The sequence below is a fragment of the Bacillus rossius genome, chromosome 1 (assembly GCF_032445375.1).
Source record: "Bacillus rossius redtenbacheri isolate Brsri chromosome 1, Brsri_v3, whole genome shotgun sequence".
Taxonomy (NCBI): domain Eukaryota; kingdom Metazoa; phylum Arthropoda; class Insecta; order Phasmatodea; family Bacillidae; genus Bacillus; species Bacillus rossius.
In genome coordinates this window covers 162267752-162286873 of record NC_086330.1, presented here as the reverse complement: position 1 = coordinate 162286873, position 19122 = coordinate 162267752, and the positions used below count along the sequence as shown (strand labels likewise).

At 35.7% G+C, this 19122-nt stretch overlaps 1 protein-coding gene across 5 annotated transcripts in view; it reads right to left on the bottom strand.

The window, feature by feature from the left end:
- Window positions 1-2120: 2120 nt before the first annotated feature.
- LOC134546366 (zinc finger protein ush) overlaps window positions 2121-19122 on the bottom strand; it is a 598990-nt gene continuing 581988 nt past the window's right edge. For all 5 annotated transcript variants that reach the window (XM_063389161.1, XM_063389158.1, XM_063389159.1 and 2 more), the window contains 3 exons: window positions 13027-14109; window positions 7974-8207; window positions 2121-7654 (listed from right to left, as the gene is read on the bottom strand). In XM_063389161.1, the coding sequence (XP_063245231.1) occupies window positions 7007-7654; window positions 7974-8207; window positions 13027-14109 (1965 nt within the window). In that variant the 3' untranslated portion in view covers window positions 2121-7006. The remainder of the gene's footprint in view (window positions 7655-7973; window positions 8208-13026; window positions 14110-19122) is intronic.

Genomic DNA, 19122 nt, shown 5'->3' with positions numbered 1-19122 from the left:
AATAGCTAATATTGCTAATATTAGCAATATAGCTAATACGCTATAAAGTAGTTTTAATAGTTAGAAAAGAACTCGCTAGGAAGAATCATAAAGAATGTAGTGAATATTGTTAAACAAACATAATACCAATACATCTGCAAGATACTAAAGTTTATTATAACCAAAAATTGTTTTGCTATAAAGATTTGAAAGGTGGTTAAACTATGTGTTGAAAAGAATATAAATACTAATACTGTTTTTTTTTTTCCATTTCATTTTTCAGATACCTCTTTGTTTGCATACCCGTGTATATATTTGATTATTATTCAGTGTATTACCCAAATTTAGTCCAATACATAGTGTGTCTTAAACTTAACTTTATTTGTGCATATGATTTGTACTTATGATTACTATTGAGTATCTCTGGAGGTTGGCAGCACTTGATAATGGGAACTGCAATTAGTGATACTCTTCAAGTGCAAGGGCTGAATTCTCTGCAGCTTCAAGTGAATGTTCTTTGCTAATCTTGAATAAAAAATTGTCACCTTATCTTGAATACAGTGTAGGTACCTGCTGTTATTTTGCATGGTAGCGAGACCAGTAACATCCTTACTGCAATGTGTGTTGGAAAAGTAAACACATGTCACTAATTCAGGTGTAATAATTGTCAAATACAGCTACGTAATGTGATAAGTTGGCTACCTGCTAAGTGACTTACTGAAGAAACCAGTTTCACTGTGAGTTAAGCTTCAGCCATACAGAGCGTATGCTTGCTGTGTTCACAATGTTTGCTATGCGAGTAAAATATACAGCCAGGTGCATCTCAGGTTTCATTGGCCATACTAAGCTGTGTTCACTACGTTGGTGATCCCGGCGATGTTGCTGGGTGTTTGGTTTTATGCTATTTTTCTACACATCGCTGACTTTGCACATGTGCAGATAATAAAAACATTTGTTTTCGTGCTGAATCAAGCTGTACTTCTGCGTTTTTTTTTTTGTTCTCTCAGTGTTGTGCTTAAAATAGTCATGTTGACGGAGAAGTTCATTGAAGAAGTACGAAAATATCCATGTTAATGAAATAAATATAGGGAAGAATATAGAAGGCAGGATATGCAGGACAATGCCTGGGATTTGATTTCAAGGGAATGCATTCTAACTAAGTTGTATGTTTTCTGAAATAATCCATAAATTTAGCTTTGTCCTTACGTGCAACTGTTTCATCAAATGATGAAATTTTTCATATTATTTTTGGATTAACTTCACAAACACATTTTATATATACTGTGAGAGCCAGCAGAAAATAATAATCATTGGAATCATCACTCAAATCCCACGACATCCGTCTCTCCAACATTACGAACTAGACTGATCTGTCTGGTCACCTGGCACAGGGACCATGGCGCGAATAGCGAACATCACCCAGCTTTCTGTGTGGTCTCGGCTTTAGGCACGCCGAGAAGCTTAGCAGAGGACAGTCTTGATGGCATCAAATTCTTGGAAGTCAAGGCATATGGGTGTCGGCTCTGGTCATGTCATAACCATGTTCCTGTGACGTGGTAACTCCCACCAAGATTATTTGGGTTGGATTCCTAGCGCAGTCAAACCCAGATTTTTCGCGAGTTGGAAACAAGGCGGAAATTGCTTTAGCTGATAATTTTTTTTGCATACATTTAATTTTGTCAAATCATTGCAACATAATTAGTTTCAAACAATTAAAAAAAGGTTGGTTAAGTCAGGTGCTGCTTATGTGGACCATAAAGCTTATTTATTTTGCCTTTAAATTTGTTCATCAAACCACAAAAGTGTTACCATAAGAATAACAAATATTATTTATAATCAAAAGTCATTAAGAGGCATTAATGTACCTTGGCCTTCAAAAAACATAGAAATGAGATTTAAGCAAAAACTGTTTAGCTGGGAAACAGCTGCTGGTTTGGCTCAAAGTTGTATCAAAACAAAATACTTTAGATGACATGTGCTAGTTCGTATGATAGTTGAGGTAGATGTATCTACATACTGTTCATAATTTCTATTATGATATATTATTTTCATAGTTCTACTTATTCATTATGCAAAGCTGGTATATACTTATGAATGTGTACAGGTGGTCAGGTAAAAAATATTCGACAGCCTGAACAAAGTTCAAGATTTACAAATAAATAATTTATTGTCTGTGAACTGTGGTAAATGTTTCCTCACAAATATAATTTCATTACTGATATTTGCAAGTAGTACTGGACATTTAGCACCAACAGTTATTATTAACATACGTATTGGGTAATCTTACATTTCCTACTACAGACAGACATATACAAGTATTCAAACTTTTGTTTTTGTAACATGCAAATATAAAAACATTTAAAATTTTCAAAAACATAAACATACGTACAACTCTATTCCACAAGTAAATGCATATTCGAGACACATATTTACTATTTTACTTTGGCAAATAAAATATTTATACAGATCAAATGCAAAATTAACAAGCTATGAATAAGGAAACAATTATAACAACAATCAGATCACAAGTTGGAAATTTTTAGAATTGAGATTTCAAACAACATAGTTATTCTCATCTGGTGAAATTCTCCAAAAATAAAAGTTACAATAATTTAGCCAAGAACTTTTTTCAACTTACTTATTGTACATTTTTGTGGAAATGGAAGTTAAATGAAATGAATTAGTTCTCCATGCCCAGTGAAAAAAATTTGTGGTAACAGTAACAAATCCACTAAAACCATATTGCACTTTACCAGTAAGTCCATAGTTTAGTGTCATTTATTATGTAAATGCACAATTTAATATACATATTCATGACTTATCTTTCATATGACCATTTTCATTTACTTCATGTAACGATAATTTTCTGCAGAGGTACGTAATAATTTACAGGTTTGCCTACCTGAAGATCAGCTAAACTGTCAGGATAGAGGATTATATGTTAAATAGTTTCACACAGAATTCAGCTACCATTCACAATTTTGAAACACCCCACCACTATGCATTGTGAAGGGGAGAACATTCTACTTATGAATAAAGTATAGAATAAAAGTTATTTTCCCTTGTATTTCTAGGTGTAATTTCTGTGTTTAAATGTTTTAAAATTAACGACATACACATTCAGTAACACTTTCATACTCTTACTTAGACAGCACCTGTTCACAGTACACTGTGATGTTCTTATTTAAACACAGTATTATGAAAGGAGGCTGAAATTGTGTTTACACACATGTAGCCTTATCTCGGCACTTGGCCATGTGTCCAGGCAAGCAGCACCTTAATGTTCTGTTCAAACAATTTGAGCTACCATGCACTGCCTGTGCTGTCACCAGGCAACGACAGGAAAATTGCTGTTTACAATATGGCAGTCGTTAAGATACCCTCACTGTTTTCTTAAGGACAAAAACAAAAGAAACACTTTTTTTTTCAATATGGTGCTATGGCTACTTCCACACTACCTGTCTACAATAATTGTAGAATTATTAAGCTTTTGCTCCTGTGGATTGAAACTATGTCTTTACACCATCGGTATATAGAAATGCTGTCAAGACTTTGTTATTGTAGTAGCTTCACAAATGGTCAGAATCAGGTACATCATTAAGGGTGTATGTCCCATTCCCGGTCATTATTTTATTTTTACGTTTAATGCAGTTAAACTTGTAGACTTTTTTAGTGGCCATACTTCAACAAAATGAAAAAAATATAATAAGAGTGCATATTTTTTTGCATAATTAGCTGGCAAAGTTGTATTTTTAACATTTTTGTGCAGTATGGATAAGTAGAACCAAATGGAATATATATAACTGAACAGTTTTGGGTTTAAAGGCAATATATACTGTGTGGTATGGTGTAAAATTATTACAGAACAATTTATTTAATTTTATTTAGCCTTTTAAAATCATAAAAAGTTTGATTTTTATATTCCAATTCATTCTTAATTATATGGCACAAAAATATTAAAAATGCAACTTTGCCAGCTAAGTGGCAAAAAGTATCATACACACACACACATACATACACACACACATGCATGTGCACTCATACACGCACTCACTTACTCTCTCTTTGTGAAAGTTCACCCACTCAAAAAGTCGGCAAGTTTAACCTTGTGGAAAGTAAATTTTAAAAAATGACAGAATGGGACACACACCCTTAAATATGAGGGAAAATACTGCCAATAAAGATTTCAGTTATTTCCATACCATCTACTAACAAAATTAACTAGAATCAAGTGTTTTTAATTTGCTAGTAATGATTATTCATGAGAGTGCATTTTTCCATATTTGTACAGACATGATAATATCAGAGGTTTTTTACTGTAAATTACGTATAATTTTAACATCAAATATTTACAGATAATGTTAGTTAGACTTCTTGAAAACCCAATTAATCAATGTCTAGGAAATTAATTATTATATATATTTATTTTTAATGTTGTAAATTTGCAAACTTACTTATTTTGAATTATGATAATAATTATAAAGTCGAGTGCTGGCTGCTTAACAGGAAATACATAAGTGATTTAAGTGATTTAATTATAATACATGGTGTCCATAAAAGATTTCAGGGAAAAAAATGTAAAAAACAATTTATGTGGCAGCAAAAGATCACTTCACCTAAAACTAAAAATACTGTGATTGCCTGCAGTAATAAGGATTGCTCTGAATGCTTGCTTCCTTGTTCTACAGAAAGTTTTATGCATAATTTTGTGATGGAGTTATACTTGTATGTTTTTAGTGGCAGTTGAAATTTTGCAATACTTTCCATTGTAATGTACATCATTGGTTTTTACTAATAATGAATATTTTCTGTGCTTGGTTTCTACAAAAGTTTAACATAGTTATGCGGATGCCTGTTTTTGGTGAAAACTTTTCCATAATGTCATTACATTTAGTAAAGGGATTTTAAATTTTTTTTCACCTAATATCCTTGTTATTGTACAAAAAATTATAAAATAGTTTGTTGAATATCAGAGCTGGAAAGGTGTAAGCCTCATTAAAGCTGGACTAAATTTAGTTTAATAATATTGGAGAAAAATTTTCTTGTTAAGTTTGAGGAATTACAATTTAAAATTCAATTTTTTCACATTACATTTTAATTTGATAGTATCAGAGAAAATTTTGCATTAAAATTTAATTTTACAGCAGTACATAATAGAAGTATATGTGTTTAAAAAATGTAAGTGCCAATAATTATTGCTCTAAGATATTCCTTCAAGTGATCAGAGTTAAACTTACATATTAATAGACAAATTATCTTTGCATGAAATTCATGAAGAAATAAGTCATGGAACATATTCACTTCATTTTAAAAATCGAGATGACAAAAAACAGTTAAGTTACTTAGTATAGCAACAGTGGTCAATAATGTACAAATTTAACTTTGAAGTACACAAAATATTTTTTGTATGTGATGTAAATAAGTGTTTCCAGATCTTCAAAACCATCGCATATAACATTTATTTAACTTTTTTACAAATGAAATATCCACATAAGGAAATTATTGGTAGGTTAAAAAAATTTTTTTAGATGAGAATGGCAGATCTAATTGCACATGATCATTATTAATGCCCACAGAAATTAACATAATGACTGATGGTAATTATTTGTTTCTTCAATAATTACTTGCCCAAGGAAAACTTGCACAATGAAGCAATAATGTTTGAAACAGCATAACTTAAGGTTCTCCTCTCCCCCCCCCCCCCCCCCCCCCCCCCCCCGCAAACATTCACATAAAACGGCAATAACATTTCAACACATCCACTAAAAGTCACAGACACATACAGGGACACTGAATTTCCAATGGTATCTTCAACAAAGAGTATAATTTATGAGATTACAATAGAAACTATTTTTACTCTGCCCCTATTATAAAATTTTATATGGTTCAAATTATTACAGTTTTTTTTCCATTCGCAGTACATTTCAGTGATTTTTGGTACTGCAATTAGTACAAAACCTCTTAGCAAAATATGTGCACAAGTTAGTGAAATTTGCAACTATGATCAACACACAGTTGTAAATTAATATTTAAAAAAATAGTCATGCAATTGTCATAATTTCACAAATTATATGTGTAAAATTTTACAAACTCAGAATCTGGAAGTTTCAAGCTGTGTATTTTGTGAAGAAAATATATATTGTTTTAAATGCTGCTAATGATTGCAAGTTAGTTATTTTATAAAATTATTCTCTGCTGGCTTTCATATAAAATTTTCATTCATATGAAAAATACTCTTCAACCACATTCACTTCTATGATTTTTTGTTTCTTAATATAGGTTCTTTTTCACTCCCTATGTGATGTAATCCAATCTGTGTGAAGTGCATGCTGTTACATGTCAGCTGCCAAATGATCAAAATTGCTAAATTTAACAAAACAAATGTACATTGCAGTTACATTTTACAGATGTGACTATTTTGTAAGGAAAAACTCACATTGCTAAGCATATTAATTAGTTTCAATGGTAAGCCTGATTTTGTTTTTCAATGTAATTATTTATGCATAGTTTATTACATTTAACAGAAAGAAAGATGATGATAAAAGGTATTCATGTATTTTTGTTGATACATTTGTGTTGCTCTAAGAAATATTTATTTGTGCAAAATTAAAATGTAATAAATCTCTTCAAGAGCACAGTAAAATCTCATTACAATATACCTAAAAAAAAAAAAAAACTTAGTTATTGTGTGTTATTAAATGTAAAAAGCACTATGGTGGTTTGAAAATTCATATGTAAGGATAAATTTAGATTGAAGTACTTTGCAATGAGATTCCATTGTACAATCCTATACTCATGGGTGCCACCATGTATGAAAATTAACCATTATTATGTTTCTCCATCCTAAAAAAAAATAGTTTCTTTTAAACATGCATTTTAACCTGAGATGTGTAAATAATTTTATTCTTTATTCAATTAGGACAGTGTGTATCACAGCAAAAGAGATAGCGACACGGTGCTGTGCCACAAGAATAAGTGGGAGTTGCACACATGGCTAAGAGACTTTGCACAATTTGCTACTTCCTTCCTACTGCACCGGCGTCTCAGCTGTCCTTCCGGCAGCATTTTCCGCCGCGTGACTCGAACAGTAGAACTTCTTGTGCGCAATGAAAGTGGACAGGTAGTTGAAGGAGATGTCGCACGACTTGCAATACTTGGGCCCCGTCTTCCTGTTGTTGTTGCCGGAGAGATCCGTGGCTTCCGGTACGTCCCTGCCATCAGACGCACTCGGAGATACTCGCGGCCCGTCCTCCACGTCTATCTCCTCAGAGTCCGACACGCACGGTGGTGGCTCCGTCTTGACGACCGCCGCCCCTTCCCGCTCGGGCTCCTGGCTCTCCCGCTTCACCGCGGCCTCTGCGACGACTGCGTCCTCCTCCCTCGCGAGGGAACCCTCGTCCACGGGGCCCACCGCACCGGAGCCCTCCGCGGAGGAGGAGGACCCGCCATCCTCCCCCAGTCCCGACGGCACCTTGTTGTGGACCAGCTTGTAGTGACGCACCACGTTGCCCTTGTACGACGAGCTGTACGTGCAGTAGTCGCAGAAGTGCAGCTTCTCCGCACGGGCGGGCTCTTCCGGCTGGCCGTCTGCGGGCGACGGGTCCAGGGGAGTGACGCTGCTGCTGGGTGCAGTGCCCGTCTCGTCCCCGGTTATGCAGATGATGAAGTTCTCTTCCTGCAACAGCGTTATTCTGCTTAGCATTTCCTTCACTGTAAGCTACTCAAGTGTCTGCCTGGGGCAGGAGTTTGTGCGAAGAACAGCTAGGATCTACCATGATTTTTCATTCAATGTTATATAAATGTAAACTGATTCTGATGCTATCTTAATCAGTTATGGACGGGGTATATTTTTCAAGTGTTTGACACTGCAAAAATCAAAATAAGTAAATTGTAATATTTTTAAAAGTAAGGGATAAAAGAACAGCTTGTATTTTTTGTACGAATCATTATTTTATAACATAAGTTACAAGATACTATTTTTTTTAAATTCGAACCTGAATATCGGCAGATCTTTTCTCGAAATGCATCCTGATGTGTGTTCTCATGCCGCGCAGTGTGTTGCCCTTGTAGCGGCAGATCTTGCAGCGGAAGGCCTTGACGCCGCTGTGCGAGTCCATGTGCCTCTGTGCGGCGCTGGCTGTGGGGCTGACCACATCGCAGCACGGGCACTTCCATCCCGTGCCCATGCCACACTGGTGCGTCGCCAGCTGCTCCGGCGACACAAACACCTGCGGCACGGCACCAATTGCTGCACTCGCCACTCCCGTGCGTCCACGGCTCAGCACACGAGCACCATGCGTCCATGGCAATCGTAAGCTTGATCAACACTGGCATTCGTCGAGTTAGCTTACAGTCAACAAGAGCATACACAGAATTTCATTTGAGGGGGGGGGGGGGGGAAGAACCATGTTGTGTTCTGTTTGCTTTCAAATTATTTCCTTTTGTTTTTGAAAATAATAGATTATTTAGGTTTAGGGGGGAATATATTACCCCTGCTCCTTCCCTTGTGTATGGCCCTGATTGTCTTATTGTTAAAGATTGCAATGTGCCCTTCACACCTACCATCAAATCCAAACAGTTTGCAGCTATCATCCTGCCCTCATGCATACAAACATTATCTTTTCTAGTTATACTTTGATCAAAATAAAATTGCCTGTTACTTATGAACAAGAACGAGAAATCAAAGAGGAAGGTTTTATTTTCACCCATTGGTTCAAAATCTCCAGGAGGATGGATATATCACCAGATAGTAAACAATGATGCAGAATTTTTACACATATTACAGTAAGTCTCAAAGTGATTACATGGATGTAAAGTACTGACAATCCAATTGAGCACCACGGTGTGGATCGCTCGCGGAACAATCGAGACTTGACCGTACAGTAACTGCTAGTGTGAACTCCAACAGCCATGAAAGCCTGAGGCCATCTTTACTCCAAGTCTATTTTTAGTTGATTTTTGAGTTTTAGGTGTTTTCTAAATTATCAAAGATGAAAAAAAACCTAGGTTAATTTTATTGTTTAGGCCACATAGACATGAACCTCAGTTCACCAAAATGTTCAATTTACTAACTTTTTATTGCCTATGAAGGCCACTGCCATTTCCCTTTCCAGTTTATATGCCGGCAATACGTAATATTCCATTCTCATTAGGGATGGGATGATCAAATCCTTAGTATATGAAGGATTCAATATTAGTAGTAATAAAGTAAATTGAAGACTGATAACTTCTGAAGTTTACTAAGTCAATTTTTTTTCATCATATTAATCCTGTTACCACTCCCCAAGATATTGTACTTTTAACAAAAATAAAATACAAAATACAATATGTTTTGATTCTGGGCACTTAGTTTGTGCAACAACTATTTAAAGGGTAGAATCTTTCAACACCATAGTTAATATTTTTTAATTTATTGTACATTAATTTATTTTTGAAACCTAGATTCGGATTTGATGGGTATATTCAAGGTACTCTCTGGGAATTCCAGATTAAGGCTCAAGATATTTGGGATTCGTCCCATCACTAATTCTCATGTAAGCAAAGATGAGAAGATTGGATCAATAATTAGGGTTTTACATTACTTAAAGGATGTTAATAGTGCCCAAGTAATCACTGCAAACAGGAATTAAACTAAATGAGTAAAAATAGTCCATTAAGGACAAAATATATAAAATAAACCTGATTTTGAAATATGTGTGTTAAAATGATCAATCAGCAAAATACATTTTGTAGTCACACATCACCACATCAAAATTCATAGAGTTTTTACATTGGTCATTCTTAATCTAAACCTGAGATCAAATTTTGGACCAAGAATTTAAAACTATTTTATTTTTTGGCAAATCTGTAAACGTTTTACAGGAAAAACAGTAAGTATTGTGCAAATCAATATGAACATGACCAAAAAATGTGTATTTTGGTAGTATTTTGTGCAACACAGTTATGTCAATTCTGGCAGTTGTTTTGATGGCAAGTCATAACCTTATGATCGCCATTACTTACCACTTAAAACCTGTACAATTATATTTTAAATTTTTTTAGGTTATGTCTGAGAGTTTTTGATATTTTGAAAACCTATTCAATAATTTGTTGAGTTTTTACAATTTTTTGGCATCATGGATATTACTCCAAGGAAAAGACAAAAGATCATCATGCTCTGTGAGTCCATGGTGGCCACTCACAGTCACCAAAAATATTCCCTGATTTTTCCCTGATTTCCCTGATTAAAAATTCAAAATTTCCCTGATATTTACAATTACAAAAAAACATACTTTTGATGAAAAAATATAATATTATAGAAAGAGATTACTCATATTTTAGCACCCTGCTGTATTTTCTTCATTATATACATACGGAAGTTCGTTAAATAACAAATACATTTTAAATATGTCACTTTACATTATAGCGTCCCGTTCAATGACCTGCAGTCTGTGTTTTGTTTTATGTAATGGGGTATTTCAGTGGCGAGCGCTCAAACATTTTTTCACACAACTTTTGATAACTGTTCTTTAATTCATTTTGAAGTGTAACTTTTCTAGTTGTGAAATGTTCTTAGTCTTAGTACTCTCAACAAGGGATAACAGTACAGTGCAAATTTTACCTTGTGTTTGATTTAAAAATGAAACAACTAATGGATAAATCTTCACTGCATTACAATCAGTACTCCCATCTGTAGCTAAAGCAAATGGTCTACTTACTAAAGATTCAACAGTTTCAATTTAGTTTCACCAGCCATATACTCCACTAAGGCAGATGTTTTTGCTCTCGCACAGCTGTATTTCTGTGCCATTTTTGAGTCCGGAAACATAGCTCTATACAAATTACCCGAATGATCGGCTACTGTTATCGGTAAATTGTGTTCTACCAAAAAACTTGTAAACAATAACTCTGCGTTTGTTACTTTCGTTTCTTCAGATGTAGCGAAAAACGACGATATAGATTTATTGCTTGTCACGGCTTTAAAATGTTCTGCATGTTTCTTTGATTCAATAGGCCGTCCTCAGTCATCCCTTCCACCATGCGCAATCGAAAAGTCACACGTGCATACATTACAAAAAGCGTGGCGTTCCAAAACATTTGAAGATGACAAGCATGGCCATTCTTTTATATAGTTTGGTCAAATGTGCTGAAGAATAACGTTCTTTTTTTTTTTTTGCCCCAGATACACATTGTTCTGTCACACACTTCATTTCTACAACCGGCACTGAATAACACAACACTATCGAACAACATAAAAAGGTTTCACGTCTGTACACACGACAAAAACACTTTGATGAAAAAAATGGCTTTCAAGAAAGTAAATAACACAAGACAGGTTAGCCAAAGTACCGTACAAAAATTATCGTGATATAAGTAGCTAACAAACGAAAAGACCGACAATATGTACTAGTTGTATCGTACAACGGACGTAATACCGTACCATTTCTATTACAAAACACAACAATTAATCTACTTATTTCGACAGTACATGCGCACATTTATCAGTTCCGTTATCTGCGCAACCACGTGATGTATTCGAACTGCGTTCACGAAACACGCACACCAGAAACTGAATTTTTTTCCGTTACCCAGCAGCACAAAGCCTCGTTTCCGTAATAAACCAGCGATGTTCCGTAATTCCGTAATATTGTGTTAAATCCGTAATAATTACGGAAAATCCGTAATGGTTGGCAGCTCTGCGGAAATATACATGACACAAAAATTTCCCGGTTATTAAAAAAATTCCCTGACATTTCCCTGATAATTCCCGATCAACGTGATTTCCCTGATAAATCCCGGTTTTCCCGATTTTCCCGGTGAGTGGCCACCCTGGCTGAGTATACATCAATGGCACAGAGAAGCATTTCAATGGAATGTGGTGTGAGTTTGGGTGCTGTAAATAAACTATTCAAGCAGAAGAGAGAGACAGGATCTGTTGTAGTGCAGCGAAAAGGAAAATGTGGAAGAAAAAAAGACCACGCCTCAAGAAGATGCCTTCTGTGTAACAGCAAATTACACCCAAGAAAAACAAGCTACGACCTTCAACAAGATCTTGAACGGGTTGAGGTTAAAATCCATGACTCTACAGTACGCAGAAGACTCTTGGAAGGTGGAAGAAAAGCCATGAGGCCAGAGAAAAAATCAACTCTTGACTGCCACTATGATAAAAAAGAGACTGAATTGGGCCAAAAAAAATTTCAGTTGGACCGAAAATGACTGGAGGAAGGTGCTGTTCTCAAGAGACAATTTTTAGTGCAGGGAAAAATTCATTCGTAAGGGGGTGAATGAAAAATTTACTGCAGCCCATATTGTACAATCAGTCAAACATCCAATTAAGAAGATTTTCTGGGGCTGTTTTTTGTACTCGGGACATGGCAAAATTATTCCAGTAGAAGGAATAATGAATAGTGAAAAATATAAATCGATTCTACATTGATGTTTGGTTCAGGAGCTGGAGAAGGTTCAAGCCAACGAAAATGCAATTTTTGAACAAGACTCAGCTAAACTAAGAATATAGTGAAATATTTCGACATGAAGATTAACATTTTGTACTGGCCTGGAAATTCGCCAAGATCTCATTCCCACTGAGAATTTTTAGGGAATCTGCAAGGCCAGATTACAAAATATGGACTGTACGATGAAAATCGAGATGGTGGAAGCAGTACTTCAATTATGGTTGCAAGAGGAGGCAATCAAGAATAATTGTAAAAATTTAGTTGACTCCATGTCGAACCAAGTTCAAACCGTGATTAAAGCAAATGGACGACATAAGCCTTGTTTATAGCTATAAGAATTTTTTTAATTTCAAATAAACAATATATATGAAAAAAAATCAGTGTGTTCACATTAATTCGCACAATAGTATACATTACAATCTATTAATTTAACTTTATTGTAGATTATTTTAACATTGCTACTTATTATATACTTATTATTTCTCTAGAAAATTCTTTAATAGCTTGTTTAATAATGTATGTATGTTCCCAAACAGTTCATGATATGCTGCTATGCATTACTAAAAGAATATCAAATTATTTTAACAAAAAAGATTTGTATTTCTAAACTAACCTTGCACTTGGAGCATTTTCGCCCGGTCTTCTCCGCCGGAGCGTCTCCACTCTTCACCACCAGCTCTCCTCTCTTCGGACAATAGTAGGCCTGGTGAGCGGTGAGGTTGTCGAACGACGTGAACTTGATTCCACAGGCCACGCAGATGAACTGGAAGAGCGGGGGCTTCTGGCCCGGGGTGGGGCTCGCCTTCCCGCTGCTGTGTGTCGGAGAGCCGGCAGAGGCGGAGCCTCCCGGGGAGCTGACGACCGCCGCGGGACTCTGGGGCTTCTGGACGTGCTCCTCCGAGGCCCCCCCCTCGGTGCGGGCGGAGCAGTAGTGCTTCTTGTGCGCGAGGTAGTTCTCGTGCTTGCAGAACACGATGTTGCACTCCCGACACTTGGACACGCCCTGCTTCACCAGCACCTGCGGCGCCGGCTGCTCCGAGGCCATGCGGAATGCCATTTCCGGCGTGATGAGAGGCAGCATGCCGGGAGACACGAGGAGATCTGACGCAGGGCGGGGGCCTCCCAGCAAGAGTGGAGGAGGGATCTGGATCAGGGGTTTCTGCAGAGCTGACTTCGGACCGTGCTTGCTCGCCGTGTGGATGATGGAGTGGGGGGATTTGAGGTGCACTGCTCCGTTACCGTCTTCCGACTGGCCGGCCGCGGTGACGGCGGCGAGCAGCAGTTGAGACAGGTTGCCGGGGGGATCCTGTGTGGCGGCCAGCTGGCTGATGGCTGCATTGATGGCCTTCTTGTGGCTGCTGCTGGTGTAGATGACCCCGTTGCGAGGACTGGGGCTGCCACTGGGGTGGCGAGACTTGGACGAGGAGGACAGCGCTGGCGACACTGTCGGTGGCGAAGGGGTGGAGCAGGCGGACGAAGTGGACAGTATGAGAGGTATGGAGGGAGCACACACTATGTTTTCTCTCTCTGGAGACAACCTGGACAAGTTCATCTTCTCCTCCTCTTCTCGCTCTTCTTCAGTGTCCAGATCCACCACTAGATTACCTACTTCGGGTGATCTGTGCATACTCAGATCCAAGGGCAGCATCATGTCAGGGATACGAGGTGATTGACTCCGCAATGCTGATGATTTGCTCTGCACATATCAAATTTGATTAACAATGGCAATAGAAAATAAATTAAATATGTTAATACCTCAGATTGTTAAAGATGATATAATTTTTGAGGTGATTTGTGAGCATGTAACATTTTTACTTATTTCTTTTTATGTATTCATTTATTTACTAAGCAGTAGCGAACACAGACAAGTCCAAAATGGGCTGACAGTAAATAAATACAAAAACACATAGAAACACAAAAAAAATGTGAGGAACAGATGTGCCTAGCCAAGCTTTCAGCCACAAAACTTTACAAAATAAAAACTAAAAAATAAAGAGAAAACTACTACCAAATAAATATTATACACAAATGAGAAAATTTTATCATTTGAAGATATTAGGTAGATTTCGAACAAAGACAACCTATTGTAGCTATAACTACCATGATGCTACTTTCGGAAAATTTTTACATAGCTTTTTGTTTCATGGAAATTATATGACCAACGGGTAGAAATGGAGAAGTTTTTATAAAAAAAAACAGAAAACTCCCGCACATACCTGTATGACATATCACACAAATCACATCCAAATGAAGGTTTTAGATCTCATCAAAGTAATAAAAAAAATTTTTTCTCTAAATCAAGACGAACGATAACTGCAAAGGGTGGAAAAAAAACGGGTTGGAGGATAAAATAATTCATACCCTTCACTATGTACACTCAAATCCATTCTGATTTATTGTAAACCTACTAAATATTATCTACAACTTTCATCTCAAACAATTTTTTATACAACCAATCATTACTGCGAGGGGTCAGGGACAAAAAATTACATAACTCCTATGATAGGCACACTAACAAATCCATTCCAATTGTTTGTAAACATTTTAAATATCATCTAAAACTTTTGTGTCAAACAATTTTTGATGCAACCAACTATCTATTACTGCATGGGGTTGCAAAAAAAAATAGTTAAATACAAAAAAATTCATAACTTCCTAACTATATAAACCATCAAATTGGTTTCTTTTAGGTAGATTTCAAAGAAATAATACCTATTGTCATTACCATAGTGCACTTCCGAAACATCTTTATATAGTTTTTCGTTCCATGGACCATAAACCCCAAAACCATCATCAACTGAGAGGTTTATGTATACATAAAAGAAAGTATTGGAAAATCTCATTCAAGTTCATTAATGGGCAATATCTGACCAAAAGGGGTAGAAATGGGGAAGATATTATGAAAAACAGAAAAATCGTTGTAACTCCCATAATATGACAAACATCACATATATTTTAATGTATTATATAACTCTTAAGAGAAATATTAAATACCAAAATCGTTTGTTGAAATATATTTTTGATATGGCCAACCATAACTACAAGGGATGGAAAATCAAGGGTTGGAGGACAAAAAAAAAAATCATAACTCCTTTCATAGGCACACTATCAAATCTGTTTGTCTGCAACAATTTTTAATACAACCAACCATTGCTTCAAAGGGTGGATAAAGAAGGGTTAAAATAAAAATAAAAATAAAAATTAATAACTCCCTTAGTAGACAGACTATCAAATTCATTCACACTGTTTGTAAATCTTTTAATTTTTATCTAAAACTTTTGTCTGAAACCATTACTGCAAGGGGTTGGAAAACCCTGGGGTTAAAATAAGAAATTAAATAAAACTTCCCTATCATGTACATTATCAGATCCATTCTCAATTTTGTTAAACTCTTTTAATATTGTCTAAAACTTTTGTGTAAATTAAATTTTTATGTAACAAACCATAATAAGGGTTGAAAGACAAAAAAAAATTACTTTTTTTCAAATAGATAAACTATCAAATCCTTTATCATTTATAGTAAAAATTTTAAACTTTATATTAAACCATTATTGATTAAATGAAATATTACTGTAAAAACAGGGGTTGAATGTAAAAAAATTAAACACTTGTTTAGTATCAAATTTGTATGAATTTATTTTAAAATATCTTAATATTATCTTAAAAACCTTGTTCCAATAAAATTTTTATCGACTATGTGTTAGAGCAAGTGATGAAAAATAGTGTTTGAAGGTAAAAAAAATTGCAAAACTACCTTAGTAGGCATAATATAAAATTCATTGTAAGTTATTCAATCAAGTTAAAAACATTCAAAATATTTTTGGTACATGGAATATGAAAAAAAATGTTAAATTGATCCATTTTGGAATATTGGAGAACATACAGAATGTTATGTACAATAAGTTCTAAAAATGTTTCAGGAGTTTATAGATGTTTCCAAAACATATCCAGAAGAAACAGGTACTTGGAAATATACTTATGCCTGTAGGCTGTGATGAAAGGGATTTTTTTTACCTTTTAAATATCATCAAAAACATTTGTTTAAAATAACATTTTTTGTGACCAATTATTACTCCAAGGAGTGGAAATAACGCCTGCAGGACAAAATAAAAGACATAATTAATTTAGTAGTCATACTATCAAACCCGTTACAATTTATTGTAAAAATCCTAATTATTAACTTAAAATTATGGCTGAAACAAATTTAGTTGAGACAAACTATTACTACAAGTGGTTAAAAACACAGGGGTTGAAATAAAAAGAAATTCAAAATTTCCTTTTTAGGTTCACTACCAAATTCATTCAAATGTATTTGTAAACCTTCTAAATATTATCTTATCAATATTATCAATTTTCCTACAATAGCTTATTAATGCAAGGTATTAAAAGTAGTGATTGAAGGGAAAATTTATTCATTACTACCGAAGTGGGCATAACATGAAATTAGTTATATGTTATCCAATGCTGGATGCATTTAATTGAAAACATTTTCACTACATGGAATATGAGAAAATGTTAAATCAATCATATGAGAATATTGGAAAACATATAGGATTTTATGTAAATGAAGTTCTCAAAATGTTCTAGAAGTTTCCAGAAAACTCCAGAAGAAATGGATACTTCCATATCTAGGCTACACCAAAAGGTATTTTTATTTCATTATATTAGTGAATGAAAATATTAATAGTTATATCAATTAGCATCTAAGGCTGCATTAAGGACTGACACAGCAGGGTTCAGTTGGGACGTCAGAGCAACCCCCCTTGACCCCCTTTGTCGAGAGGCCCCTTCTCCTTCCAGAGCATCATCCTACATCCGCTACCCATGCTGGCTTACTTGCTGCATACACTTATCTAGGTCAAATAAAATGTGTGTGTTGTTAAAATATCTATGAGTATGGACGTACAAATAAAACAATATTTTTATAATGTGTTTATTATTGTTACTTTTATTATTGTGAAGGTAATTTTAATAAACAATGTTTCAGTAATTTTATACACAAGTATATTTTTTTTCAGAATTTGTTTAGTAATGTATAGGAATTATGGGCTTGACTTAGTCTGATGTCTGCATTTTTATCTTAGTCCTCAAAATAAAAGTATAGTGAAAGGGGAGAGATATATTATTTAAGGTCATTAACATCTCAACAGCAAGGACAGACACCCAGATCAATACCAATTAGGCATTGAAGAGGGTATTATCCTAAATTATTTTTCTTGATTTTAAATTAATACATAATATAACCACATTTTCTATTTTTATATGAAACAAGTGCTTATTTAATCATTTTGATGAACTTGATGGGGCCGCCTGGCCAGGCGTACGAGCTCTAAGAGCACAGGCCCTTAAGGGCCACTCTGGCTCGCGCATCACTGCCTCGCAGCCTCTACGCACCAAGCGCCGAACTGGTGAGTAGTTTTCGCGTTGGTAACGCACCTCATTGGGACTTCTAGCGGTGACCCTACAATTTTAAGGTGAACTATTAAAATTAAAGGCTCCTTAATATTCACTATACTATTTACAATACTGTGTGTAGAATTTTTCATGCCTTAAAACATATGTGAAACAGCCAGTCTTTTTCACTGTCATAAAAGTACCCATTATAGATGAAACTAGGAAACAAAACTTTTAGAAACAATTGTAATGATTCTTGAATGATATTTGTAATCAGACAATTTTAATAAATGTTTTGCAGTTTGTAAATGGTGCGTTAATGTCTGGAACTCTGCACGCCATTTGGCAGCCTAGCCAGGTGGCTACCTTATGGGGCCCGTCTCGTCAGGGGTTTATGTGTGTTAGTGAGGCGTGTTGAAGAGCGTGACGCATGCTGGTGCTTCTAGCGCAGTGTAGTCTCTAAGTGCAAGCCTGTGAACTGTGCACAGTCCTCTCATCACAGGATAACTGTGAAATTTGAGCGGTGACCATAACATTATATGGCGGAGAAATGAAGATAAAGATGTAATGCAAGGCCCTAAGTGCTTTCAAGAATCTGTAACAGTTGTTTCACGCCTAAAAATTACTTTGAAAACACACGTTTTAACAATTTTAACACTTTGAAAAAAAGAGTTTAAAAACTGAATCTAAAATCCAAAGTACTTTGACATCGTCCGGGCCTGCGGCCCCTTTTAAGTACGATATGCCACCGCCCAAACACCACCCACCCTCCATTAAAAACTCCCGCCTACCCGTGCGTACGTGTGTGTGCGTGTGTGTTAGCCCGGCAAGAGGGCGCTGTCGAGTCAGTGCGCCGCACCCCTAAAACATATATAAATATAAATTGTCTTATTTGTTTTTATGTCCCCTAAGTGCAACGTGACGGCAGATCGGCCGGGAGGGTTTTATGTACTTTTAATTAAAATATGGTAACAAAATATAATAGCGTTTCCGGACATTCCCGAGGAAACCCGAAGCCAGACAATAATTAAATTTAAATCTTAATAATTATAATTTTTACAATCCTTTCTCTTTATTCAAAAATTGTCACGTAATATTTAAATCATTCTTGTCATGTTAATTTAGTTTCCCGTGGCATGAATTCGCAAATATCTTTAACGGCATTTGTTTCGGCGGGAGGACGCCATGTTAGTCGAGCCGAGCCATGATCTCTCTCCAGTCTTCTGCCATCAACGACCGAGAGTAGACGCGCCAGCACTCCGGGGACCTCACCGCTTGTTTTCACCGCCAAGTAATTCTGTTTAAATTAATTCTT